Source organism: Doryrhamphus excisus, linkage group LG3 (genome assembly GCF_037039965.1).
Source record: "Doryrhamphus excisus strain RoL-2023G ecotype Guam linkage group LG3, RoL_Dexc_Guam_v1.1, whole genome shotgun sequence".
Lineage (NCBI taxonomy): Eukaryota > Metazoa > Chordata > Actinopteri > Syngnathiformes > Syngnathidae > Doryrhamphus > Doryrhamphus excisus.
In genome coordinates, this window is record NC_136359.1 from 6271017 (window position 1) to 6297489 (window position 26473).

The 26473-nt window shown below is 43.9% G+C and overlaps 3 protein-coding genes across 6 annotated transcripts; 1 reads left to right on the forward strand and 2 right to left on the reverse strand.

Annotated features, from left to right (window-relative positions):
- Positions 1–122: 122 nt before the first annotated feature.
- Positions 123–7431, reverse strand: slc75a1 (solute carrier family 75 member 1). Of its 3 annotated transcripts, none has more exons than XM_078789536.1 (13): positions 7276–7431; positions 5328–5509; positions 5090–5186; positions 3983–4054; positions 3761–3919; positions 3508–3699; positions 2003–2105; positions 1823–1934; positions 1637–1745; positions 1445–1535; positions 705–752; positions 546–635; positions 123–478 (listed from the first exon to the last, which is right to left on the reverse strand). In XM_078789536.1, the coding sequence occupies exons 2-13, from the start codon at positions 5486–5488 to the stop codon at positions 375–377; spliced, it is 1338 nt and encodes a 445-aa protein (XP_078645662.1). In that variant the 5' UTR covers positions 5489–5509; positions 7276–7431; the 3' UTR covers positions 123–374. The 3 variants fall into 3 exon arrangements, with proteins under 3 accessions (XP_078645662.1, XP_057926770.2, XP_078645663.1); XM_058070787.2 differs by having other exon boundaries at positions 3983–4086; positions 5339–5509; positions 7276–7430; XM_078789537.1 differs by lacking the exon at positions 7276–7431 and having other exon boundaries at positions 5339–5487.
- An 86-nt stretch (positions 7432–7517) lies between these two features.
- On the reverse strand, positions 7518–21519 carry LOC131128178 (zinc finger protein 462-like). The gene is made up of 10 exons (XM_058070785.2): positions 21359–21519; positions 15153–19999; positions 14835–15085; positions 14535–14653; positions 14318–14434; positions 14013–14253; positions 12197–12339; positions 10267–10490; positions 8723–9605; positions 7518–8123 (listed from the first exon to the last, which is right to left on the reverse strand). The coding sequence occupies exons 2-10, from the start codon at positions 19965–19967 to the stop codon at positions 8002–8004; spliced, it is 6915 nt and encodes a 2304-aa protein (XP_057926768.2). The 5' UTR covers positions 19968–19999; positions 21359–21519; the 3' UTR covers positions 7518–8001.
- Positions 20603–26197, forward strand: coq2 (coenzyme Q2 4-hydroxybenzoate polyprenyltransferase). 2 transcript variants are annotated; one of them, XM_078789538.1, is made up of 8 exons: positions 20603–20780; positions 22550–22883; positions 23050–23216; positions 24307–24428; positions 25432–25517; positions 25577–25710; positions 25783–25971; positions 26037–26197. In XM_078789538.1, exons 2-8 carry the CDS (start codon positions 22601–22603, stop codon positions 26172–26174), a joined length of 1119 nt encoding a protein of 372 aa, XP_078645664.1. In that variant the 5' UTR covers positions 20603–20780; positions 22550–22600; the 3' UTR covers positions 26175–26197. The 2 variants fall into 2 exon arrangements, with proteins under 2 accessions (XP_078645664.1, XP_057926772.2); XM_058070789.2 differs by lacking the exon at positions 20603–20780 and adding an exon at positions 21531–22233.
- The last annotated feature ends 276 nt before the right edge of the window (positions 26198–26473 follow it).

Sequence of the window (26473 nt, forward strand, 5' to 3'; positions counted from 1 at the left end):
TTTGAGGTAAGAGATTAATTTAATTCAGTTTGGAATGAGGCTGTAACATGACAAAATGTAGAAAAAGTGAAGCGCTGTGAATACTTTCCGGATGCACTGTAATTAAGCAGAATAAACAGCCTCTCTCCCGGGCAGATATTTTCTCATGATTTTATCCAAGTTTAATGATAAGAAAATAGAATAATACATTCTTCAAAGGCACCTAAAATCGGAATGCTTGTTCTTTGAAGCGAAAGTGAGGAATCACTTCCCACACCCATACCATATTAATGTTAATGTCGGCCCCTCTTGTACCCCTCGTAGTGACTTTCGAGCTCTTGATCAACCAGGAAATGTAAACATGAACACAGAAATAAAAGACTACAGCATCGCATTCATTCCGCCTTCAGTCTTCTGGCAGTGCTCAGTAGACAAAGAGGTATGATGAAGGAGGCTGCCGTGAGAAGGAAACAGATCTGTGCTCCGGCCAGCCAGTAAACTAGAAAAAAAGAGTATTCACGATGAATGTACATTGGAATAGTTCATTTTCATGTTATCTTAGTTACCGGAGGACGACACCACTGGCCCGAGAGCTCTCGCCAGAGCGCCAAGGCTGCGTAAGATCCCCATTACGGTGCCTTTCTGACCGGGCGAACCTGCAGCAGAGATTCATGGGAGAAAATCACTCATCATGACATTATATTTACATTTAAAAAAAGGCCTACCGTGGTCAGAGACGAGCGTGGAGAGACACGGGACGACGACTGCGGCCGCTGTAAATGCGAGAAGAAATGTCGAATGAATGTCCAATATATCAAAAGGCCCACAAGGAACAAATCTTTCTTAGAAGGCCAGAAAACATCAAACAAAGATCTTAATATCACAGTTTATAAGGCACGTAACCATATTAGGTGACTTCAATCCAAGTGCGAATCGTTTTACTATTATTGTACACTTGGAAGACGGTACGTTGTACAAATGCTACTTAAAGGCACCCTGGTATAAAATACTGCAAAATACTGTAAATATTACATATTATCATGAATATGTCTGTTACTACATGGTCTCAGCATGTACAGAAACCATAAAACCTTCCTGGAGGTTTTAAAAGCAGGATTGGTAGGCTGAAGAGTTTCAGCTAAAATGTTGCTGTTTTGGTCTGGAGTATTAGCCTGCTTTTGCCCTATTATATCAAATTTGTCAAATATTTTTTTTGTAAAAAAAAAAAAAGGGGGGGGGCTTAAGAACAAAATTTGTCAGAGATTTTTTTCTTTAAAAAATCCATTTTAAAAATCTATTAAAAATATCAAATTATTTAGGGGGACTTAAGAACATTTTAGGACATTTTAAAATAGGCTTAATGACGCCACTGATATAGCCCAAGAACACAATAATCTGTGTGCCTTGAAACATCACAGAGAAAAGAGGAACCATTCTATAATCTTGGATGTTGAAGAGCACTCACCAAAAGAATAGAGCGCCAAGCCCGCATAAAGCACGGTGACGTTCCATGAGAGTCCAATGAGAACGAACGCTGGGATCAATGTGGCGATTGCCTGGAAAGAAAGAAAGAAACACAAGCGCGTGTCGCTGGCGTGGATGACACATCAACTGCAGTATGACGGAAGTGTGCAGTGAGGTTTGAGGCTCCTCCCACCATGCGGACAGCTGTGATATGGCGCCCAGGTTGAATTCTGCGGGCGTATCCTCCCTGGACGGACGCCATGACCACGCCAATGAAGAAGAACATCTTCCCCTGCTGCATGCTGTTTCAGGATTAAACGTGGAGGCGTCTGAGAAAGTGAGGGGTGGAGCTTCAACAGTCTTCGCTCTGCCTTCATACCTGCTGAAGTGGAAGCGTTGGTGTGTGAGGAAGCTCAGTGTGAACTCCAGGCCGGAAAACAGGAAGAGGTAGCAGAAGTAAACCCGACCCAGCGCTTTGAGTCTCTGCATCCCTGCGGAAACATCACACTTTTATGATGTGCCGATTGGCGCCGTTCACGTGGAACTCGAGAGCGCTCACGATCTCCTGAAGGTGGATCTTTGCTTCTGGTCACCGCTGAAAAACTGAACAGGGCCAGCGGGTTCAGGAGGTCGCGGAAGTCCCAGAAACCAGAAGAGAAACCCTTGGGATGAAGCGGAGAAAAAGTATGCTTCTGTTAGACGGAACTCTTCTTGATTTCTCGTACAGAAAAAGTAAAATCAATTCATGAATCAACCAAATCAATTTGCAATATATTGCCATGTGCACGTGCGTATTTCTTCCATAGAACAACATCAGTTATACAGTCTTTTTGTCCCGGTGGGTAGAGGCGGGGCCGCTAGCACACACACAGTGCGGTGTGCGGAAGAGCATACATAGCCTCTTAAAGAGCAGAAAATCATAATAGCATTTTTCTTATTATTTCTTATGTTTTAAATTCTTTTATATTGTTTACAATTTTCATTTGTATTATATGATTTTTTTTAAATAATAATATTATTATGAATATTCAGCATTTTTAATTTGATACATTTTATATGTGGGACGTATATCATACAGACCAGTGGTGTGCAACATGTGGCCCAGGAGCCAATACGTTTTTTTTTATGTTTTTATTGTTGCACATAGTAAAAATAACAAAAAAGAAGAAAGAGAACAGCAACAATTAAAAAATGTCACTTGAAGTGGATAAAGGCAAAATACGAGGTTTTTACCAGAATAGTGTTGGAATATTATTCATTCATTCATTCATTCATTTTCTACCGCTTTTTCCTCACGAGGGTCACGGGGGTGCTGGAGCCTATCCCAACTGTCTTCGGGCGTTAGGCGGGGTACACCCTGGACTGGTGGCCAGCCAATCACAGGGCACATATAGACAAACAACCATTCACACTCACATTCATACCTATGGACAATTTGGAGTGGCCAATTAACCTAGCATGTTTTTGGAATGTGGGAGGAAACCGGAATACCCGGAGAAAACCCACGCATGCACGGGGAGAACATGCAAACTCCACACAGAGAAGGCAGAGGGTGGCTTTGGAATATTATAACAAATTAAAATTCAATTAAATAAAAAAAACAAATGAATGTCTGGAAATAATAGGAATAAATATTACAAAAGAAAGTTGCAATATTGTGAAAAAAAAAGCAAATAAAGTTGTAATTTCGGTTGCAAAAAAGTGAAAATGTTACATAACTATAACTATAACATAACCACAAGAAGAAAGTTGGAAAATTAAAAGAAAAAACAGAAGAAATGTTGTAAAATTATGAGGGAAAAAAGTCCCAATTTTACAAGAATAAATGCGCAATATGAGGAAAAAATAACGGCGCTTTTTAGTAGCATAGAGTTAAATTCTGATCATTTTTTAAAAGCTTCAATTAGGGATGTTCAACGTCTTTTTTGTCAAAAACCGATATGCCAATATTGTCTGACTCCCAATCTCTGATATCGATATGTGTAACACAAATGGGCCTTTCCCAAAATGTCAGAAGTATAAAATAGTCCAAAAGACGAAAAAGTATGCGGTGTGCCCCGATACCTTGCCATCCTGTGTGAGCGTTTCGGGCAGCGCCAGCCAGATGAAAATGAAATCAGCAGTACTGAAGGCCAGGGCGAGCAGTGCCGGAGTTTGGAAGAAGACGTGTCCCGTGGTTCTGTCGGCCACGGCGAAGTAGGCCCCCATGACGGGTCCCACCGTGAAACCCAGCGAGAAGGCCACGCCAATCATGGCCTGCAAGAAGACACCACCTGGATGACATCATCATTTTCAGTCGAGACGGATCTGCGCCTACCATCCCACGGTTCCGAGCTTTGGGGCACGGCATGTCGGCCACGATGGCGGTGCAAAGGCTGACGTTGCTTTTACAAACGCCCCCGATGACACGAAACAAAAGGAACGTGGCGAAGCTCCGGGACAGAGCCCATACCACATAGGAGGTCATCATGCCCATCTGAGAGACGATGAAACAAAGACTGTACTGATGTAAAGCTGCTGTAGTATGCCAAGTACTCACCGTGGTCACCAGGAGCAAGGGCCTCCTGCCGAAGCCATCCGACAGCGCTCCGGTGATTGGAGACGACAGGAACTGGAGCAGGGAGAACAGTGAGCCGATCAGACCTGGAAAAACAAGGATTCTTTTCCATCGTTGGCAAAGCTCCAGGCTTTCTTTTAAGATGTGTAGTGAAGCCTCTCTTATTTTACAAGGCTGCTCCCCCATTTGGTGCTCCTAAACCGGCTCTAGGCAGGGGTGTCCAACTTGTTCACGGGGGCCACATACTGGAAGATCAAGGGCCACTTTCATATTTTGGATTTCAAGCTTGTGGTTGTTTGTTTTTTTTTATGTTACAAATATTTACATTTTCTTCTTTATTAATCTTTGGAAATGTTCTTATCCGCATATATCCCCATAATATCACTTTTTTTCAACTTCATTTTCTATTTTTTTTTTGTTTCTCATAATAATACAACTTTGGCGACTTTGGGATAGGCTCCATCACGCCCGCGACCCTCGTGAGGATAAGCGGTAGAAAATGAATGAATGAATAAAAAATAATACAACTTAAAAAAACATTTATTATTTTATATTTCTAATATTATATTTATTTTCTAATATTTAAAGTTTAAATCAAATATTTTCATATTAAATCAAATATTAATATATTTTTCATTATTTATTTTGTTTTTAATGCAACAAGTTCATCCTTGGAAAATTGCAACTTTTTTTCCTCTTAAAATTTCTGCTGTTTTTGTCCCCCCAAACTATTTCCTCTTTCTTCTTTTTGTTTTGGTCATTCTCCTACTCTATAACTTTTTCCGCTAATTAAGTTATCATAAATGACAACTTCTTTTTTCTGTAACATTTCAACTGTAAGCTCAAAAAAACGTCCATTTCCCTCATATTACAATATTCTCATAAAATTTATAACTTTCTTAATATTTTGACTTTATTGATGTAACATTACGGCTGATTGACTGCTCGATAAATGCTACTTTTAGAAAGTGCCGCAGGCCCATAAAAAACCATCCCCGGGCGCTAAACGGCCACCCGGCCTTACTTTGGGCACCCCTGCTCTAGGGACGTGTATTCCTGCTAGAACGTCATTCACATGAGGCCCAATACCTCCAAACAGGACGCTGTTATACTTCTTTTCCATGGGGATTCCCAGCGCCTCCCTGAAGAAGTTGACCGCGCTCTGCAAGGACTGATAGGCCGCATCCTGTCCAGCGAAAAGACACGCGGGGACATACAAACACTCCGTGAAAGCGAATCCAATCCGAGTTAGCCACGAAAAGGAGTTAGCACAAAGCTTCCTATTCTTTTCAGGAAATTAGCAAATTGTGGTGCTGAAAGCTCTCACAACATCCCCACCCCAGTTTGGGCGTAGTGGTCCATGATGGAGGGCAGCAGGGGCAGGATGAGCGTGAACCCCAGCAGGTCTAGCAGCAGCAGGACAAAGACCACCCCGATGACCTTCGATGACGACGGGGCGACGACCTCTGACTTGCTTGTGTCTGACATTCCTCCCACTTAATGAAAAGGCTGTGAAAACACAAATTAGAGGGGGGAGGGGGCCCTGAGGTGAAAATGACAGATCACCACAATGTATCCAAATGGGCATCCAACCACAAAAACTCAAGTCAAAGATCCTCTACTTGTGACGGGAATGCTCTTGTTTTTTTTTTTTTATTCTACTGCAAAAACTCTAACCAAAGATCATCTATGCGACAGGAGTGCTCCGCTGTTTTTATAGAGCTACCGTAAAAACAGGAGTCAAAGATGCTCTATATCACAGAAATGCTCTGCTATTTTAAGGGATTTACTGTCAAAATGCTAGCCAAAGATCTTCTAGATGTGACAGGAGCACACTTCTGTTTTTAAGAAACTACAGCAAAAAAAAAAGAGTCAAAGATCCCTTAGGACAGGAGCACTCTGCAACTGCAAAAATGCAAGACAAGGATCCTCCACATTCCAGGAGCGCTCTGGTGTTTATGAGGACCAACAGCAAAAACAACTCGTCAAAGATCTTGTATATATGACAGGAGCACACCTGCTTTGAGGAAACTACTGCAGAAACCTGACTCAAAGATCCTCTATACGATGGGAGCGTTCTGTTGTTTTTAAGGACATACTGCTAAATCACGAGTCAAAGATCCTCTATACCACAGACATGCTCTGCTGTTTTAAGGGATCTACTGTAAAAATGTCAGTCACAGAACTAAGGATGTGACAGGAGCGCTGTGCTGTTTTTAGGGATCTACTGCAAAAACCTGTGTCCAAGATCTTCTATATGACAGGAGAACGATGCAACTGAAAAACAATAAAAGATCCTCTATTTTCCAGGAGTGCTATGTTGTTTTTAAAAAGCTACTGCAAAAATACTAGTAAAAGATCCACAGTGCTGGAGCCTATCCCAGCTGTCTTCGGGTGAGGGGCGGGGTACACCCTGTGGTCTACAAAAATGCTCATCAAAGATCCTCTAGATGTGAGAGGAGCACACTTCTGTTTTTAAGAAACAGCTGCAAAAACAAGAGTCCGAGATCCTCTCTGTTACAGGAGCGCTCTGTTGTTCTTAAGAAACTACTGCAAAACACACAAAGATCTTCTATATGATGGGAACCGTCTGCTGTTTTTAAAGGATATTCTGCAAAAACACTAGTCAAAGATCCTCTATACCACAGACACGCTCTGCTGTTTTAAGGCATCTACTGTAAAAATGTGAGTCACAAATTTCTAGATTTGACAGGAGCGTTGTGCCGTTTTTACGGCAAAAACTGTTGTCTGACAAAAAATGCAAGTCAAAGATCCTCCATATATTCCAGCAGTGCTGTTTTTGAAAACCTACAAAAAAACGGGAGTCAAAGATCTTCTAAATGTGACAGGAACACTCTGTTGGTTTTAGGAATCTACTGCAAAAAAGCTTGTCAAAAACCTTGTACTGTTTTGTTTGTTTCTAACCTCCTGAAAAAACCTGTTTTAATGTAAGCTCGTTTGACGTCACGTCCGGCCCAGATTTGACACACGCGCCGCCAGTTGGGTCGGCCAGTACCAGGAAATCAATGTCGTAAACAGAGTACATGACTGGAGAAGAGTCCGCGTTAAAGTAGGTCAGGGATTTAATGAGTTCCGTGTGTGTTGTTTGAACGGAATAGTTTTTTTAAACATATAAAACCATGTGTAAATGTATTTATCCCCCAAAAGTTTGGACACCCTCCGCCTACAAGTGAACGTCATTGAGCATCCCCCCAGAATCTGAGCCAGAGTGGCTCAGATTCAAACATACTAGCAAACAGCGCGGATATACTTACATTATTTACACAGAAATGTCGACTAAACTATTCTTCCTCCTTATCCTTCGATGGTTCTTCTCTCACCGCGCCATTATTATTAGTGAAGTCGGTACCAGGAAGCGGTGTCGGTTTACATTCGGATGTCACACTGGTGTCGTAACAACACATCGGCGAAATGGCACGTTCACGGTATCCACCCAAAGCTCGGATTTTACAGGCGTTCCTTTAAAGCAACATTTACTGATCTTCGACAGCACATAGAAATGGAACGAAACCATTTTATTGAAAACATCACGCTGTAAAAAAACAAACAAAAGTTTATTACTGTTGGCATGGTTTGACACGAGACAGGAAGGCACAAACGTCCTATAGTCCTTGAAAGCAACAATATCACTTCAGGATTTTGGAGTTTGGTCCAGTTTTTGGTAAAAAAAAAAAATAAAAAAAATAAAAATAAAACTTTTTTTGTTGTATTTTTGTTTTTACAGTACAGTAGAAGACTTGTTGTTCACATGAAGGTCCTAAAACGGAGAGCTAAATGAAAATGTCACACATTTAACGGCTGTTTTCTAAAGCTTTATTTAATCTAATAAACAAAACTTAATATTTAACATAAAAGAAACATGATCCGTTAGAAAATGTTTAAAATGTAAAAAATGTAACATTAAAGGCAGGATATCTGAAATGTTTTGGAATTAGAGTTTCAATGCTTCTGGCCCGCGTTCGTGTACGTGAAGGCTTCTTCTACATTCCGTGGCGAGAGGCGTGGCGCCCCAGCTCCGATTCACTTTTGAGGATTCGTCCACACAACTCACAAGGGAATGTCTTCTCCTTGGGAACAGCCACATCCCCGGCCTCCGACACACCTGCACAGTAAACAGAGTGTTTATTACATTAAAACAGTATTTCATTTTCCTGCCAGGTTTTGTCTTCCCCTGCGACCCGAAGATGGATGGATGGATGGATGAAAACGTGAGAATAATCTAAAAAGCTAACTTTTGAAGCTGCAACTTTTAACGACAACATGAAGGAATGCAGGCGGCACGGCGGTCCAGTGGTTAGCGCACACCTCACAGCTAGGAGACCAGGGTTCAATTCCACCCTCGGCCATCTCTGTGTGGAGTTTGCATGTTCTCCCCGTGCATGCGTGGGTTTTCTCCGGGTACTCCGGTTTCCTCCCACATTCCAAAAACATGCTAGGTTAATTGTCGACTCCAAATTGTCCATAGGTATGAATGTGAGTGTGAATGGTTGTTTGTCTATATGTGCCCTGTGATTGGCTGGCGACCAGTCCAGGGTGTACCCCGCCTCTCGCCCGAAGACATCTGGGATAGGTGAGGAAAAAGCGGTAGAAAATGAATGAATGAATGAAGGAATGCTTCCACGGCCTGTCCCTTGTACACGCCCACCACTAATAAACCGTACTGAGGTGACCTCTGACCTCCTAAAACATTGAGTTTCTTACTTTGCAGCTCAGATGTCCTTCCTGCTTGTTCTTCCTCCTGATGTTCCTCAAGTTTCACACGTTTCTCCTCCACCTCCTCATGTCCTTCCCCGTCATTCAGTGTGACGGGGCTCCTTTCCTCCTTTAGACATCCCTCACCAGATATCGCCCTGTGTCCGTAACAGTCACCCAACTTGCTTCTGTCGGCTGTATCGTCTGTGGAGCTTTCCATCAAAGTACTGCTCCGTCTGTCCGTTTCCTGCTTGAAGTCCCTCCCGGCTTTGTCATCCTGGGAGAGGATCTGATGCACGCAGACACTTCGCTGCTCCACCACCTTCCTGCGAGGCTTGCGGAGGTCCACGTCCTCATTCAGCTGCAGGATGTGGCGCAGTATGTCCTTTTCCACCTGCGCCTCGATGTCCAGCGTCTTGTCCTTGAGGGACTTCAGTTTCAACTTGTGCCGTTTCTTGGAGCTACCCTCCACCACGGCCTCCTGCTTTCCTCCTTCTTCTTCTTCTTCTTCTTCTGTTGTTCTGAGTGAGCTTCTGTGCTCACTTTGGAGGTCGGAATTATTCTCTGGTTCCTCTGTGTTTGGCCTGAATGTCTCTCTCACCTCCTCCTGCTGCTCCTGCATCTTCTTATCTACACAGTTGCTTTCCTTCAGCCTCACAGCATCCTCTGCGAGCTTCCTACCTCCCTTCTTCGGAGTTTCTTCTTTTAAATCTGTAAAGCCAGCCTCAGTTTCCATGTCCTGGTGCTCCACTCGGGACCCCTCCTCCTCCTCCTCTTCTTCTTCCTCCTCCTCTTCTTCTTCTTCTTCCTCCACCTCTTCCGTCTTCCTGTTGACCTTCATCTCCAGCTGGTCCAAATTCACCTGACCCACAAGCTCGTGGTTTCTCACAACCTGCCCAACCAAGACAACAATATATCTTCAAATGAGATTCAAAATTGTGAAATGCCAAAGAACTCATGATAGTAATGTTGGCCGACCCATCTCATCTCATAGCATATCTCATATCTCATATCTCATAACATATCACAGTGCTTTCATATTCACACCATCAGAAAAAGGCTAAAGGCAAAAAAAATACCCCCCCATGTATACGTATGGTCCTGACCAAAAAGACCAATTGAAAAGTTGTCTGAATTTACATACAGACAAAAACTGTTTAGCTTAAGCAATTTTTAGCATTAAAGTGAAATTGGCTGTTCATCAGCTGATCAAAAGTTTAAGACCATAGCTCAAAAAAAAACCTGAAATCACCCTAGAATAAAATGAACATTTTCGATAAAGGGTCTTCCCCTTGTTTTTCTTCCGTCACCCTCAGGATCTTTGAAGTGTGAATACCTGACCTTAAATCACTCTAAAGACTGTTGATGAGCTGATGAACAGTATATTTCACTTTATTTGCAATATTTTTTTTAACATGATTAATTTTTTTCCAAAAAACGGTCATGCAAACGAGGCGTCGTTGCATATTTAGGGTATGATGCACCATAAAAGAAATATCTGTATTTTCCAGTTGAAAATGTGCATAGGTCCCCCCCACGTCTGCAGTACTCACTTGATGTTTACTACACAGGTGGGCCTCCAAGGCACTCAGCTTAACACAGTCGAAGTAGCACAGGCGGCACCGGTAGGGCTTGACGTTGTCATGCTTGGCCACGTGCGAGCGCAGGTTCTCTGCGCTGGCGCTCGTGTACGTGCACTTGTGACAGCGGAAGACGATGCCGTGAAGGTAGCGGGAGAGCTTCGGGCGCCGCACCTCCATGGGGACGACGCGTTCCTCTGCAGACGCACAAGGAAAAAAAAAAACTAGTCAGCGGATGTCAGATACAGTGCATCCGGAAAGTATTCACAGCGCTTCACTTTTTCTACATTTTGTCATGTTACAGCCTCATTCCAAACTGAATTAAATTAATCTCTTACCTCAAAATACTCCATTATGACAATGTGAAAAAAGTTTTTTTTGACTGTTTTGAATTTATTAAAAATAGAAAACAAAAAAATCACATTTACATAAGTATTCACAGCCTTTGCTTAATACTTTGTTGATCCACCTTTGGCAGCAATTACAGCCTCAAGTCTTTTTGAATATGATCCCACAAGTTTAGCACACCTATCTTTAGGCAGTTTTGCCCATTCTTCTTTGCAATAAGTCTCAAGCTCCATCAGGTTGGATGGGAGACGTCTGTGCACAGCCATTTTCAGATCTCTCCAGAGATGTTCGATCGGATTCAAGTCTGGACTTTGGCTGGGCCACTCCAGGACATTTACAGAGTGGTTCTGAAGCCAATCTTTTGAGATCTTGGCTGTGTGCTAATGTCTACTGTCTATATGGTCAAGGTACATGACCAGTCTACTGAGGTCAAGAGCGCTCTGGAGCAGGTTTTCATCCAGGATATCTCTATATATTGCTGCATTCATTTTTCCTTCTATCCTGACTAGTCTGCCAGTTCCTGCTGCTGAAAAACATCCCCACAGCATGATGCTGCCACCACCATGCTTCACTGTAGGGATGGTATTGGCCTGGTGATGAGCAGTGCCTGGTTTCCTCCAAACATGGCGCCTGGCATTCACAACTAAAAATGTTCAATCTTTGTCTCATCAGACCAGAGAATTTTGTTTCTCATGGTCTGAGAGTCATTCAGGTGCTTTTTGGCAAATTCCAGACGGGCTGCCATGTTCCTTTTACTAAGGAGTGGCTTTCGTCTGGCCACTCTACCATACAGGCCTGATTGGTGGATTGCTGCAGAGATGGTTGTCCTTCTGGAAGGCTCTCCTCTCTCCACAGAGGAACGCTGGAGCTCTGACAGAGTGACCATCGGGGCCTTGGTCACCTCCCTGACTAAGGCCCTTCTTCCCCGATCGCTCAGTTTAGAAGGCCGGCCAGCTCTAGGAAGAGTCCTGGTGGTTCCAAACGTCTTCCATTTACGAATAATGGAGGCCACTGTGCTCATTGGGACCTTCAAAGCAGCAGAAATGTTTCTGTATCCTTCCCCAGATTTGTGCCTCAAGACAATCCTGTCTCGCAGGTCTACAGACAGTTCTTTTGACTTCATGCTTGGTGTTTGTGCTCTGACATGCACAGTCAACTGTGGGACCTTATATAGACAGTTATTATATTTCCAAATCATGTCCAATCAACTGAATTTACTGCAGGTGGACTCCAATTGAGCTGTAGAAAGATCTCAAGGATGATCAGTGGAAAAAAGATGCACCTGAGCTCAATTTTGAGCTTCATGGCAAAGGCTGTGAATACTTATGTAAATGTGATTTCTTAGTTTTGTATTTTTAATAAATTCAAAAAAGTCAACAAAAAAACTTTTTCACATTGTCATAATGGAGTATTTTGTGTAGAATTTTGAGGTAAGAGATTAATTTAATACAGTTTGGAATGAGGCTGTAACATGACAAAATGTAGAAAAAGTGAAGCGCTGTGAATACTTTCCGGATGCACTGTATGTTGTCAGTCAGCTTGGAAGGTCACGTACCACGATGCAACAGGACGTGGTCGATCATTTTGTTCTTGTTCTTGGTCTCGTAGAGGCAGAACGGGCAGCGGACACTGTCGTGGGGAGGGGGTTCTTTTTGGAAGGTGGAATGATCCGTCTCCATGTGCATCTTCAGGGTTTTCCTGTTGGGATGAGGAGGACACTTATGATTTATTATGAAAGATTGATATCTAAAGCGGCCTTCTGAGAGGACAGGCACACAGGACAGGCCGACGCCCCACCCCTTCAACCTCTGCAGGGAATGTTGGCAACACTCATATGTCCAAAACATCACATCCTCGGAGTTCTCTGCCATGGGGTGCCATGTCGAACTTCTCGTCACTAGTATGAGAGAGTGTTGGAGCGATAACAGCAAGTCTAATACACCTGACACCTTCTATCACGTGACACCCGCACCCGTTTATTACGTCAGCGTTGTACATCAAACTACATAATAACACATTTGTGGAAAGGTGAGGGGTGTACTCACTTTTGCGAGGTGCTGTACTGCAAAGGGAGGCCATTCAAAACATAACTAGGGCTGTAACTGTACGCCATCATTGCGGTTTTAAGGTTAATATAAGGGAGTCACAAAACAAAGCAGGTGCGTTCATTGTATATTTTCCCCCAATTAGGATGTTTTTTTTGGACCAAATAAACCACTAATGCGATGATAATGTATAACTACAACAACATCGTATAATAATGCTGTATTTCCTTGAATGTGTCATATTTCACATATAAGCAATTCTTACAGTCTATAAAACGTATGCAGCCTTTCTTCAACTGGAGTAAAAAGTACCAGATTTTTTCTGGACTATAAGTCACACTTTTTTTCATAGGTTGGCTGTTCCTGCGACTTATACTCCAGAGCGACATATAAATGAAAAAAGTGTTGGACACCTTTTCTGTTCATGTTTATTTTTGGTGTAGCTGAATAAGCATTGTGTTAGCATATCTTACACCTATTCAGCCTGTTCTCTATTCTTTTATTGTTAGAACTTGCCTTCCAAGAGGACGTAATGTCTGTTTTGGTCAAGTAGTTTGGAAAATAAATTACCCACAAAAAATGCGACTTATACTCCAGTGCGACTTATGTATGTTTTTTTCTACCTAATGATGCATTTTTGGCCTTGTGCGACTTATAGTCCAGAAAATACGGTATGTATTAAACGACACTCATTTTCATCTAGGTGTTGAAACAAATGCACAGACTGAACCCTCTCCTTGCCTGTTTGGAGGCAAAAGACAATGAAAACACAGACGCCATCAGACCTGGGGGAACGTGGACCAGCAGCAAAGGTTACACAGGCTGGGGAGCACCGTGCAGCCAATAAAAGTAACTGTGAAACACTAACGAGAGATCCAAAGTTGGTGTCTTCTCATGATTGAGCTGCTTATATTAAGGGCTATTAAGGGCTTTAAATGCAATATACTAAGTTCTATGTGAAGTATTTCCATAATGCCTCATATTAACTCTAACAAGATCTCAGTGTATAGACTGGTCATATATCTCATCTCGTTTCATATTATCTACATACTGTATTGTATATATCTCTGGGAAAAACTGTTGATTTTGTTAATACTTGGGTTGTTTATATTGTTTATTTTTCTATATTGTGTATTTTGTACTGCTTAACTGACTCTGTACTGTTGCTGCTGTGCAATACAAATTTCCCCACTGAGGGACGAATAAAGGCATATCTTAATCTTAATTCATCAGTTGGTGCAAGGCTAAAGCTAACCGGTCTCCCGGCTGAATCATCACCATGGCACCCCCTGCTGGCCCAAACTGCAATGTCTGCGATTGACTGACCTTAAACCGGTGAAGAAGTCGCAGTCCTTGCACCGGAACAACTTCCTGCCGTGGCGACTCATGTAGTGTCGCCGCAGGCTGGGTAGGCTCTCGGAAATGAAGCCGCAGTACTCGCAGTGAAAGGGGCCGTTGTCCGTTGCCCTGGGGGCCTGTTTGTTGGCTTCGGCCGAGGCGCCGTTTTGCGCCATCAGGCTGAGGTGGCTCAGCTGACGCCGTACCTCCGGGGGCTCCAAGTACCAGTCTGTAGAACAGAAACACCAGGTATGGGTCGACAGCACGACTTTAGAACATTACAGAGGACTTACCTTTAGTACGCCCTTCATTATTTTTGGGTGCTTGGTCATGGCATAACGGTGGACGATCACTCTCGGTGCTGTGAGTCTCCTCTTGGTCGTCGGTTTCAGAGGTCTGTATGATGACATCTGGACATTCCACCCAACATGCAGCGAGGAACACACGGTTGCACGTTTATAGTTGCGCTTCTGCAGAAGAGGCTACAGAATTAAAGGAGAAGTTCCTCACCTAGGTGCTTCTTCAGCAAATGGTTGTTCCAAAGGCCTATCAAGTTGGTCCGATAGAAGCAGATTCTGCACTGGAACGGCCTGATGGTCCCAGGCTTGTGGAGGAGATACTTGTTGAGGCTGTAGGGATGTGGGAATGGCGGTTTAAAACAAATAAGACATGGCAGAGTAACTCCTGATACAGCAAAGCTACTGCTAAAGGAAAACACCAAGGCTACTGGAGTGGACTCCACCATCGCTAGTGCTAACATATGTCAATCATATGTCAAACTCCCTGATGGTCATGAAGTGACTTTCACACCTGAGCTGTGACTGTGTCGATGGCAGCTTCTTGAGGGCCGCCAACGTTGCATGGCTTCGCTCGTGCGTCCGCAAACCGTTGATCGACTTGAAAGTTCGCTGGCAATGTGCGCATCCGTGCACCTCGTTTCCCAATTCTGCGTCCCGTTGCTCTTCCTCCACGGGTTTGGAGGGCGACGCCAAGCCGTGTTGCTCTTCCGGTATGTTGCCTTCAGAGACCTCCCTCACGGTATCGGACACCTGCACGTCATCCTGCTCGCAAAATAAAAAAGGCACGGTAAAAAACACATCGAAAGAAGAAATTGTCATTAAAACTTACTTGTTTGGGCTGTGATGGTTTTGGCGAGAACGCTTGTACCTTCCTCTTTTTGGCCTTCATTATTTTTTCCCGGTGGAGATCCAAGTGGTGCCACAGCTTTCGAATTCCATTCATCTGTTTGAGGCAGCGGGTGCATCTGTAAACGCCTGTGGAGCGGCCCAGCGGATATATGATAGTGAAGTCCAAACGCTTGTTGGCGCGGTGCACGCCATTGTAGTGGCTGAGCAGCAGCTCCGGCGAGTCAAAGACCAAGTCGGGGCACTTCTTGCATTTATTGTCAGAGCGCACTTCCGAATCTGCTGTCAGGCGTTTATCATCGGAGCACTCCTCCTCGTTTTTCGGCAGCTGGTCATCAGAGTTGTCCAACTCTTTTAGCAGGTGGGGGGGAGGGCTTCTTTTGCGTTTGTTGTACTCCTTTAGCAGCTTGTATCTGGTGGCTGCATCCAGTTGGTGAGTCTTATTATAGTGATACGTCAGGTACCTTCGAGCCCCCGTTTTATAGTCACATATTCGGCACTCGTAAATCATCCCCTCGGGTTCTACCGCGTTTGACTGTTGCGCCTCGTCTTCCTGTTCCTCGGTTACGACGTCATCCGGAGACGCCGGGTGCGCTTTTTTCGCTTTTGGATACAGGTACTGCTGGGCAAAGTGTTTAAGGAAGGCGGGCTTTCCATGTTCTTTGGTGTAATGCCCCGCAAGACGCTTTCGTATCTGCGATGAGTACGGACAAAGTGAGCACTTGTACAGGCGATGATGATCCGCCGTCTTTTTCCGCCGAGCGTCCGACTGGGCATCTCTCTCACTCTGCGCTGGAGCCTCCGACGGCGAGCCGAGAGAATCCTGATCTTTGGATGCCGGTTTTTCAGCAGCATGTTGGGAAGCCGTCAGAACCGCATCCGGGTTGTGTTTTTTCGCACAGTGGATACTCAGCTTCTTTTGCGATACGTAAATTCCCAGACATACGTTACACAGGTAGCCTCTTTTGTTGTTGGTCCCCGATTGGTAAGTGCTTTTGATAAAAATTTCATCCTTTACAAATTCCTCGATCCTGACTGCAAAGTCTGCGTGAAGCATTTGGCAGTGAATGGACATTCCATGGTAGCGGGAGTTGACATAGGGGCAACACGGGCACCTGAAGACTAGTTTTTTTAATTTGGCAACGGTGCTCGGGTTGGTGTCTGTATCTGGCGGCTGTGGACTGGCAGCAGGTGCTTGCGGCGGCTGCTCCGGAGTATGATCATGTAGCGGTATGAAGTATTTCTGGTAGGCATCCTGGCCGTGCTTTGTGGTATAATGGATTCCAAGACGTTTCTTCTTGAAGTAAGAATTAGAACATAGGACGCAATTGTAGCGACAATCCTGAAGAGTGGCGTTTTTGTGCTTAAAGCGCATGTGTCGGCCAAATGCTATTTTAGTGCTGCAGGTGTAGATGCATTGTTGGCATCTGAATAGCGTGATTTTATTCTTGTATGCGGAAATGGAGTTATTCGGGATTTTCTTTTGTTTACCTTTCCCTATATCTGCCTCGATGTCGGGTGGGGGGGCCTCGTCGTGGTCCCGCTCGTAGTGTTTTTTGAGATTCTCCACATTGGCATGGATTCGGGGGCAGAGTTTACATATGTGGCCCCGAAATGGCTTATGCATGTCCCAGTGTCCTTTTCTTTTCATGCAGTCCGCCCAGTCGCGTACGTGTTTTTCATCCACGTGAAGACTCTCTGCTCTGGACTTGAGGTCCGTGTGCCGCATCTGGCAATGAGTGAGCACCCCTTGCCGCTTGGTGTTCACATAGGAACAGTACGCACACTTAAAGACATGCACGCGCTTCCGGATGTGGTCTTGTTTTTTCACAGTACTTCCAGTTGCAGGTTTGGTTTCTTTAGCCATGCGGGCAGCGTCATTACCACACGGAGAGGGCGGCGAGACCTCGGGTTCGGGAGACAGAGACGACAACTTTTCAAACTCCAGAGGAATTTGGTAGTCGTCAAAGGAGTCCAATTCCTTGCGGCCTTCCTCGCTTTTGCTGCCGTTTGGCTTCTTCCTGCTGCCATCGCTGGGGACCGAGCCGTCGTCTTTGACACACCAAGGATGGACGGCACGGTAGTGGTCTTTGATGCTTGCCACGGAGCTGCCTTTGAAAGAACACGCCTGACATGAATAAGTCCTGGTTTCGTTCTGCAGAAGACCATCCGTTTCATCCGCACTGTCAAGCTCTCGCTTTATTTGGCTTTTCTTCTTGCTGGAAGACTTCTTGTGGACGTCCTGTAAGCTGGTGGTGATGAAATCCAGACTGGATCGACTTTCGGGGTGTTCTTGACGGTAGTGTTTGTACAACATGATTGATTTCTTGTGAGCGAAAGGGCACAAGTCGCAGCGGTAGCCTGACTGGACGTTTTCTTGCTTCAGGTAAACTTTTAAAACCCCCGAGCTGGAGTTATTCACTCGGTGGCATTTCTGCATATGGATCCTGAAAAGACTTGTGCTGTGAGTCTTGTAAATGCAGTCGTGGCACTGAAGGTTCTTGATCTTCTGAGAGGCTTTGGGTATTTTGATTTTTGTGGTTTTATTTTGTGGTTTCTCAACAGATTCTCCGCCCGCTTCTCCAACTTCTTCCGTCTTCTGCGGTGTCATCTGCAGCTTTTGGAGAAGTGTGGACGTGTACAGATGGATTTCTTCCGCCGTGGCCTCAAATCCAGGATGTCTTCGGATGTAGTGATGGATGACCTCGCACATGGCCCGTCGTCTGTAGTTGCAGAAGTGGCAGAAAAACATCTCTTCTTCTCCTTTTTTCAGGAGAGGAAGCGGCAGCGGAGGAGACCAAGACGGATCGTTAGCTTGGGTTCTGGATTTTTCTAACTCATCGTGAATTTTCGATGTGTAAGCGACAATACTTTCGTTACTGGCATGAATATTTTGATGGATTTGGACTTGATGGGCTTTTACTCCTTTAACAGAAGGATTCCCGTAGTTGCACTTATAGCAGTAAAACAAATCCCGGGCATCAGCGTAACAGTTGAACCGCGGAAGTGAAGAGGCAGGTTTGATGCCGTCTTTTTGCTTAAGTTCGTCCCTGCTGGATTTCATTTGTTTGCTGGCTTTCGAGGTAGTTCTTGACGAGACCTTGGCTACGAGTTTCTGGAGCTTCATCTTGGCGTTTTGCTTCAATGTTCCTTCTACAGTTTTTTGTGTGTGATCGGTAGGTTGTGTTCTACGTTGAGGCGATGAATCGCTTCCTTCATTTCTGTCCTCTGAGGACTTGACTTTCTTGGTGGGAGGAGCCTCTGAATGGGCTTCAGACGGCTTCATGAATGAATGTGAGCTTTTTCTTTTCACTTTGTCTGCTTCTCCGGTCGAGTTTGGATCTCCCGGCATCTTCTTGGCCGACTGAGACGCGACACAAGCGAGTTGTTTTATTCTGTCAAATGTGACCTCTTCTTCCGCGTGATTTTTTTGATAGTGGACATGCATGACAATCACAGACGTGTGGCTGAAAGGACAGAGGTGGCATCGGTACGAGGTGACATTTGGCCCACTGTCAGGAGAGGCGCGTGGAGGTTTCGCTAAACCGGGTGTCTTCTCGCGTTCTTTCGACAGTGGCGGGCCTTCTTGGGATTGGGTGGGCAAGTATTTGAGGAGCATCAATGATTTCAGGGGCTTATGTGTCGGATGCATTTCTTCGTAGTGCTCTTTAAGCAAATCCAATGCACCCGAGGTAAATGTACACCTAAAACATTTGAAAAGCAGGCCGAGTTGATGTCGATGCAGTGAGAAAATATCCGGAGCCCCCGGGTGCTCGTCGCTGTAATGCTTCCTGAGGTCGACTTCGCTGGAAAAGTCAATCGGACAGACGAGGCACCGGAAGGTAGCGCTGCGATTGCTGGGATCTTGGATGTAGTTTGAGCGATATCGTACGTAAGGGTGGGCTTTGTGATAATGAGCATGCATGCGTTTTAGGCTCTCGTCTTTGTGGCTACAATGCTTGCAACGGTAACTACGGGGGTTCACCGTTGCATTTTCATCCTCATCTTCGCTCACTTCAAAGGACAGTCCTTTCCTGTCCGACGATTCCAATGTGGTTTTGTTCTCCGTCACCGGACCCGTCTCCTCCTCTGCCTTATCGGTCTTTTTGTTTGCCGTTTTCTCACAACTGAGCTCTTTGACTTGATCTATGGGGGGTGTCAGATCAGCTTCATAAAGGTGATGGTATTGCAAGAATGTCATTTTGTTGGCGATATCGAGGGAGGCTGAGGGGGCGTCAACGTCACTGCTGCAGTTGCTACTGTCATCACTGCTGCTGTCTTTGTCGTCATTGCGCTCAAAGTGATCGCTCGACTTCTCAGACGGTGTCTCATTCGACTGAGGGCCGACTACAAAATAGTTGGTGATGGAGGTGGTCTGTAGCGGCTTCTTGTACGTCTTCAAATCCTTTGACGAGCCTTTCGTATTTGAGGTAGGGAGGTCATCCGCCTCTTCGCCGTCTGTCTCCTGATCCGCCGATATGAGCTCTTGGATTTTGAAAACTTCTTCATCCAAGTTATTGCTGTTTTCCTCCTGGTTAAGCTCCCGTTCCTTCAGAACCTCCAGACGACCAGTTTCAAAACTAGCAAGTTGGCTTCCTTCCGGGGTATTTGCCAAGGCGTCGCTCTTGGTATTATTAATTAAACCAGCGCTTCTGGCAGCCCCATGCACGTTGTTGAGGTGATCGAATAAGAAGACCTTGGTTTTGAAATTGAGTATACAATGACTACACTGGAAAGACTGGCTCACGTGTTCTTGAGTAGCAGCTTGGTTGTGCATCATGTCAATGTCCTTTTGCATCCCAGAGGTACGAGGTCATGGCAGTGGCACACCTAGGCGGTAAATTGGAGAATACACACATTACAGCTGGCAGCATCTTATTTTGACAATCGATAATCCTAACTAAAAGTTGGGGAATCACAGGGAATTGCATCAACCTCTCCAGGCATTATGACATTGACATTAGAAGGGGATTTCAGTACATTTTTCTGTCATCGCTAATCAATAAAACAATACCAGAGGCCAATGCTTGGCTTTTCGTGCATTAACATATGACAAAATATTTAGGCCGCCTGTCATAACATGTCAGACTTCTATTTCCGGTCTATGTGCAAAAAAGGCACAAGGTTCACTGCGATGTCATGTGACAGCGCAGAAGCGCTGTCGTTAAAAAAAATTGCCAGTGGACAAAGTGACTAGGTGTCAGACGTGACATGGGCAGATGTTTCCGGTATGGATCTTATGTGGTTGGTACGCAAAACATACAGCCGGAGCAAAAATTACAGTTAAACTGCACATTTCAAAATTGCCTTTTATTGCGACCAACCTAAAGCACACCTGTGCAATAATCAAGCTGCTTTGATATGCCACACCTGTGAGGTAGATTGATTAGGAATTTTGAATGCTCAATAACACAGATTTAGGCAGATTTGTGAATAATATTTGAGAGAGGTAGGTACAGAAACATTTTTAGATCTTTTGAGTTCAGCTCATGAAAGATGGGAGCAAAAACAAAAGTGTTGCATTTAATATTTTTGTGTGTAAATCTGCATTGGAACATCTCTGTTGTGGAGTTTGCATGTTCTCCCTGTGTTGGCGTGGATTTTTCTCCAGGTACTATGGCTTCTTCTCCAGGTACTATGGCTTCTTACTACATCCCACAAGCACGCTAAGCTAACTGGAGACTAAAGCTCACCCATGACCCCTAATGATGTATAGAAATGAATGGATTAATGGATGGCTGAAATGTCATTTACTGCTCTGCAACACTGTTGACTTTAATACAAAGCATTGATAGTATTGGTTATTTCACCTACTGCCGCATTGATGTGTAGTCACACAACAATGTAATTAATTCAAGTAGGCGTGGAATTTAGAGAATATGCTAGCATGTGTGTGTAAATGTTGAAGAGTATAAGAGGGGAAGATGAATACACTCAACAGATAGCAGCGCTAGCAGCAAGCGTCATAGTTATAAAACGCAACACAACGAAGTGTTCTGCGTATAATACTCAGAGCAAAGCTACTATGTTGCACACCTACAACAATAGCAAAAGTAACACAAAAAGTGTAACACGACAACTTCCAACCGAGAGGGGTGTTTTAATTAAAAACCAGACCAGCACGACTGACTGAACTCTTGGGAAGACAAGACAGCTTAGATGGTCCACAAACACATTAAGTGCACTCACCAAGCAATGTCAACAGGTCGTGGTTCAGATTGCAACGCTTCGAAGAGCAGATGTTGATAAGACAACACAAATTTCCGCCATTTTTCGCGGGAGTGCGGTGTCACTTTCGTGTACACCAACTTGACTTCCGGCAAATGTGTTGGGAATTGTATAATAAAACGCATCGATCCAAACCAGTCCACCTTCGGTAGAGAAAATACTGCAATCGTAGTTTTACACTGAAGGTGACAAGCGGAAGTTAAGTTGTCGCGCAAATAATTCGTCACTAATGCTTATCGAGTTCAATGATAAAAGTGGGAATATATGCTTTGAAAACGGCTTTGTTTTTTGTTTTTTTTGGTGGGGGCGTGGAACTGGGGACTACATTATATACACTGTTATTTTATGTGTTGGCATAAGAAAGAGTTAATTGACACATAATTGCATTCAGAAATTTTTGCGAATTTGCATGAATCCCCACCTCAATTAACCCGGTCGCCGTACATTTGGCAAAGCGCCATCGCTAACATGAAATATACACTTTTAAGGCTTGAAAAACACATTTCACACCATACAAATACAACGTTGTAAAAAAATCGTATTTAATGTATTTTGCTTACTCCTTCTGCCTCCGGGGTATTTCAACCTGTTATTGCTGTAAGAAACACACCCAACGGTGGCTTTATATTCCAAATATGAGCGTAGGCATTTTACATTCATTATCTATCGCTCTATTTTTATTTTCTTTGGACTGATCTATTCTAATATCCAAACACATTTCCACAATGGCACTGCAAACTAACCATAATTAGTTCCTTTGTGCAACATGTTTCCTCCGGAACCATGTACAGACGGACCATCTCAACCAGGAAGCGGACAATAACACAAGAGCGATGGTAATTAATAAGCATGACAACCATTTATTTATTCACAATTTATCCGATTACTTTTTATTACTCTTTATTTAGTCTTCTGTAATTCATCGTGACTTTTTTTTATGACCTTTACGTCAAAAATGTCACGTTTGAGCCGGCGGGACACAATTACTATACTTATGTGTCATCTGCATATCGTAAGGATTTATTATGGTATAGTATAACAATGTTAAAGTGACACACAGACAAGTGGAAAATGGTGCACCTGCGTGGAACAAAGAAATTGCCTGCCCTTGCATATTCTTGAAAAGTCATTGTGTGTGTTTGTGTGCCCAAGCCTGACATTGCCTGCTAGGGTCAAACAGAGAATGACCCCCCGAGAAACACCATGCTTCCATCCAAACGGACCTGCCAGGCTACGCTGAACGCTCTGAGGATATTCCGGTATTCCACCTGTCTCTCCAGCACCATCTCCCACAAGGAAGAATGGCTGTCCAGAGGCTGTCTCCGCTCAAGTGTTGGTCCCGGTCTGAGATTCATCCGGTCATCTGTTGGTGAAGCACAGCGTCATGAAAGAAGATCATTCGGGGTGTCGGCTGCTACGATTGTGAACGCAGCCCCGGCGCCTGTCCAGCCATACCTCCGTTTGATGAGGCTGGACAAACCAATAGGTGTGTATTATTGCGTCACACATATTGCTCAGACTCAGTGGTATTTTGGTTAGCTCATTTAGTTCCATGATGAGCGCTCAAAATATTAGAAACAGAATTATGCTGCAGTACTGCCACGCTTATTTTGGCAATGACCTACAGTAAGCTGTTTGTTTGCATGTTGTAGGAACGTGGCTGTTGTACCTCCCGTGCACATGGAGCATCGCGCTGGCTGCAGACCCGGGATGCTTTCCGGACCTGGGAATGCTGGCCCTTTTTGGGACAGGTGCTCTGCTCATGAGAGGAGCAGGCTGTACCATCAATGACATGTGGGATAAAGACTTTGACCAGAAGGTACCTATTTAAATGAACAAAGCAATATAGCAGTTAATCATTATTGTCCCGATTCGTCACTGTTTTAAAAATCAGTCAGCGCTGTTTCTGACACGTTGACTTGTGCAAATGTAATCATGTGATGTTCTTTGATGTAACTTAATGTAATACAAACTTAATGTAATAATAAGCATTTCTCAAACAACATGTCTCGGGATGTTGATGATGACGAGATGATACACAAGATTTTAACATTAATTTTAAGGAAAGTAGAAAATATGACTTGACAAACTTTCATTTAACCGAGTCGCAAAACAATACAAGTGTGTAATATTATAAATATAAATATTTGTTCCATAATTTGATGCTAAACAATATGTCAACATTTTTGAGACCTAATGAACCGCTGATGTATAATAATAATCATATTAATGCAAAAATTCCTTTATCATTAAGTCGTCTTTCACTTTATGACATGTACTGTATTTTCTCACAGGCAGTTCAAACTGTCTGTCAAACATTTGCAGCATTTCTTGAAATGCTGGCTTTTAAACTGTATGAAAGAGCAGTATTTCTTCTGCAATGACTTTCTGTGAACGCACACCATTTTGCGCCGTTCTGTTTGCATTTACTTCGCCAAACAAACATCTCAGTGAGTGTTGACTGTCACAACAAAGGCTCTGCATCTCCATGGGTAGTTTTTTTTCCCAGATTGGAAAACTGGGTGGGGTCGCCATGTTTGAGGTGGGCAAGTTGGTTTTGTTGCCTTTTATGTTGCTTTCGAATAAATGATCGTCCGTGTTGATGGGAGTGGCATTTGGCTTTGCAAACACTTTTTTCCCTACTAAGTTGCATTGCTTCTCACGAGGCGTCGACGCTTTTACTAAGAGGTCTCACTCTGTTCACCATTGTTCTGTAAAGCGTGTCGATCCGCTTCCTGGCTGTTTGGAAGCGAAAGATGAGAAACACAGACGCATGCTTACACATGGCACTATATAGAGGCCGACAAAGCCAGAGTACTTTACCATGTGATTTATTGATGAATTATCGACTACCTACTGTGTGTTTTGAGTTTTACTGTTTCTTGAAGATGACGATATCCGTTGCCCAGGTTACCCGGACGGCCACTCGCCCCATTGCAGCGGGGCAGATTACTCGCTTCCAGGCTTTGGTGTTTCTGGGAGGGCAGCTGTCTCTCGCTCTTGGGGTTCTCCTCTGCCTCAACTATTACAGGTATCTGTAGTGACCGACTTTCTTTTTTTTATTAATTAGCCTTCTTTTGTTTTGTTCTGCGAGAAAAGGCACTCAAATGTACACTTTTGAAATTGTGTGGCACCAGATAAGCGTTCAAAGGCTTCACTACACATGCTAAAATAGCACTCTCAATCCCAGCATGAAGGCTAGATTTTGGTCAACACATCCAATACGTGGTACCTTGAGATTTACTACAGTCATCCCTCGCTCTATTGTAATGGTATGGTCATAGTTTCATTTCATTTGAACATGCATCAGGTTACAATTGAGTGCATCCCATAATCAGTTCCCAGTTCCACATGTCCAAAAGGAGTAGGAAGAAGCAAAGCTTATTAAATCCTACCCCTCCATCTGGTACTTTTACAATCAGTAACTGTTACATTTGTTCACTTCCTGCTTTTATAATATAATAAATTTTTTTATTATTATTTTGTATTTTTATTTATTTTTTGTCACGTACCGAAGTACAAGGTGACATGACCATCCAATGACATAATGGGTACCATAGTAACCATCAATATTGTGATATATATAGCACTTCATGACCGGTTCAAGACTCTATTGTGGTACAAATCAAAAGGTTCTCCTCTCTTTCCGTGTGGAAGTGGTAACTCCTTCCCCACTCCATTTGAAACACTTTTTAAAGTTTAGAATAAGTTAATTGGAGAGGCTAACTAATTAGTGATCCCCTAGTCTGCACAATGTGGTGCAAACCAAAGACAAATACAGATGTAAAAGTCACTATTTGGGTGTTATTTCATGTATAAATGGCTCAAATAATGTTAAAACTTGTATTTAGAAAGTCATAAAAAGGTTTTTATATGCTCTCACTATAAAAATATTCAGTGTATTAATATTGAATCCTACGTCACGGAAATTGACTTATTGCGGTCGGCTCTGGTACCAGTTAACCGTGATAAACGAGGGATGACTGTATACGGGATCTTTAACTTGTTAATGTTCTTCAATCAATTCATCACAGCATCGCTCTGGGCGCCGCCTCCTTGTCTCTAGTCGTCACCTACCCCCTGATGAAGAGGATCACGTATTGGCCACAGTTTGTGCTTGGTATGGTGCCGAATAATTGGCAGTCTTTATCGTCGTTATTATGTGTTGCTTCCATGCAGGTCTCACCTTCAACTGGGGGGCGCTGCTCGGCTGGTCCGCCATCAAGGGCTCCTGTGATTGGTTCGTGTGTCTCCCGCTGTACTTCTCCGGGGTGATGTGGACGTTGATCTACGACACCATCTACGCGCATCAGGTGCTGGAGTGGAGTGACTCGCGTCTTGAGAAGACCTGACAAAGCGGTCTAACGCGGTGGTCTGTCGTTTAGGATAAGGAGGATGATGTCAAGGTGGGCGTCAAGTCGACCGCGCTGAGGTTCCGGGAGCAGACCAAACCCTGGCTGAGCGGCTTCACGGCGGCCATGATGGCAGGCCTCGTCGTGGCCGGGGTGCATGCGGAGCAGACCCTCCCTTACTATGCCGTCCTCGCCACCGTGGGGGTTCACTTATCACACCAGGTGAGGAGCAGCATCCACCTGCTGGACATTAATGTGACATTTATGGATTTTTTTTCCCCTTTTAGATTTACACTCTGGACATCAACAAGCCAGAAGACTGCTGGAAGAAGTTTGCGTCCAACAGAAACCTCGGGCTGTTGTTACTTTTGGGCATCGTTGCTGGTAACCTGTGGAAAGAAAGGACAGAGACAGTACTATTATAAACACATCAGTGTTTATCATATTGAATCCAAGATTGTAAAAAAGAAAGCTCATGAAAACATTTGTTAATTATGTGAATTATCATGAAATTAAAGCCAATATTAGTTCCATCTGAACAGTCTAATGACGTCCAACAGAAGTAGTAGGTGTTTTTTCCCCCACCACTAGGGGGCAGAAAGGTGCCAAAACAAGTTACTGAGTTACTGTAAGTTCATACAGTAGCGCTTCTGTTAAAGATCAGCTACTTATTACATTTTAACCACAACCAATCCACCAAACATACTCATAAATGTCTAGAAGT

Excerpts from the sequence above, each read along its gene's own strand:
- slc75a1 (XM_058070787.2), bottom strand. The coding sequence starts at position 5,488 with ATGTCAGACACAAGCAAGTCAGAGGTCGTCGCCCCGTCGTCATCGAAG. Across the intron at positions 4,087-5,089 it reads TAACAGCGTCCTGTTTGGAG|GTCTGATCGGCTCACTGTTC; the intron begins GTATTGGGCCTC and ends TTGTTTTTCCAG. Across the intron at positions 3,700-3,760 it reads AAGCTCGGAACCGTGGGATG|GCCATGATTGGCGTGGCCTT; the intron begins GTAGGCGCAGAT and ends GTCTTCTTGCAG.
- LOC131128178 (XM_058070785.2), bottom strand. The coding sequence starts at position 19,967 with ATGCAAAAGGACATTGACATGATGCACAACCAAGCTGCTACTCAAGAA. Across the intron at positions 15,086-15,152 it reads AACCATCACAGCCCAAACAA|GATGACGTGCAGGTGTCCGA; the intron begins GTAAGTTTTAAT and ends TTTTGCGAGCAG. Across the intron at positions 12,340-14,012 it reads GACTTCTTCACCGGTTTAAG|GAAAACCCTGAAGATGCACA; the intron begins GTCAGTCAATCG and ends TCATCCCAACAG.
- coq2 (XM_078789538.1), top strand. The coding sequence starts at position 22,601 with ATGCTTCCATCCAAACGGACCTGCCAGGCTACGCTGAACGCTCTGAGG. Across the intron at positions 22,884-23,049 it reads GAGGCTGGACAAACCAATAG|GAACGTGGCTGTTGTACCTC; the intron begins GTGTGTATTATT and ends TGCATGTTGTAG. Across the intron at positions 25,711-25,782 it reads ACACCATCTACGCGCATCAG|GATAAGGAGGATGATGTCAA; the intron begins GTGCTGGAGTGG and ends TCTGTCGTTTAG.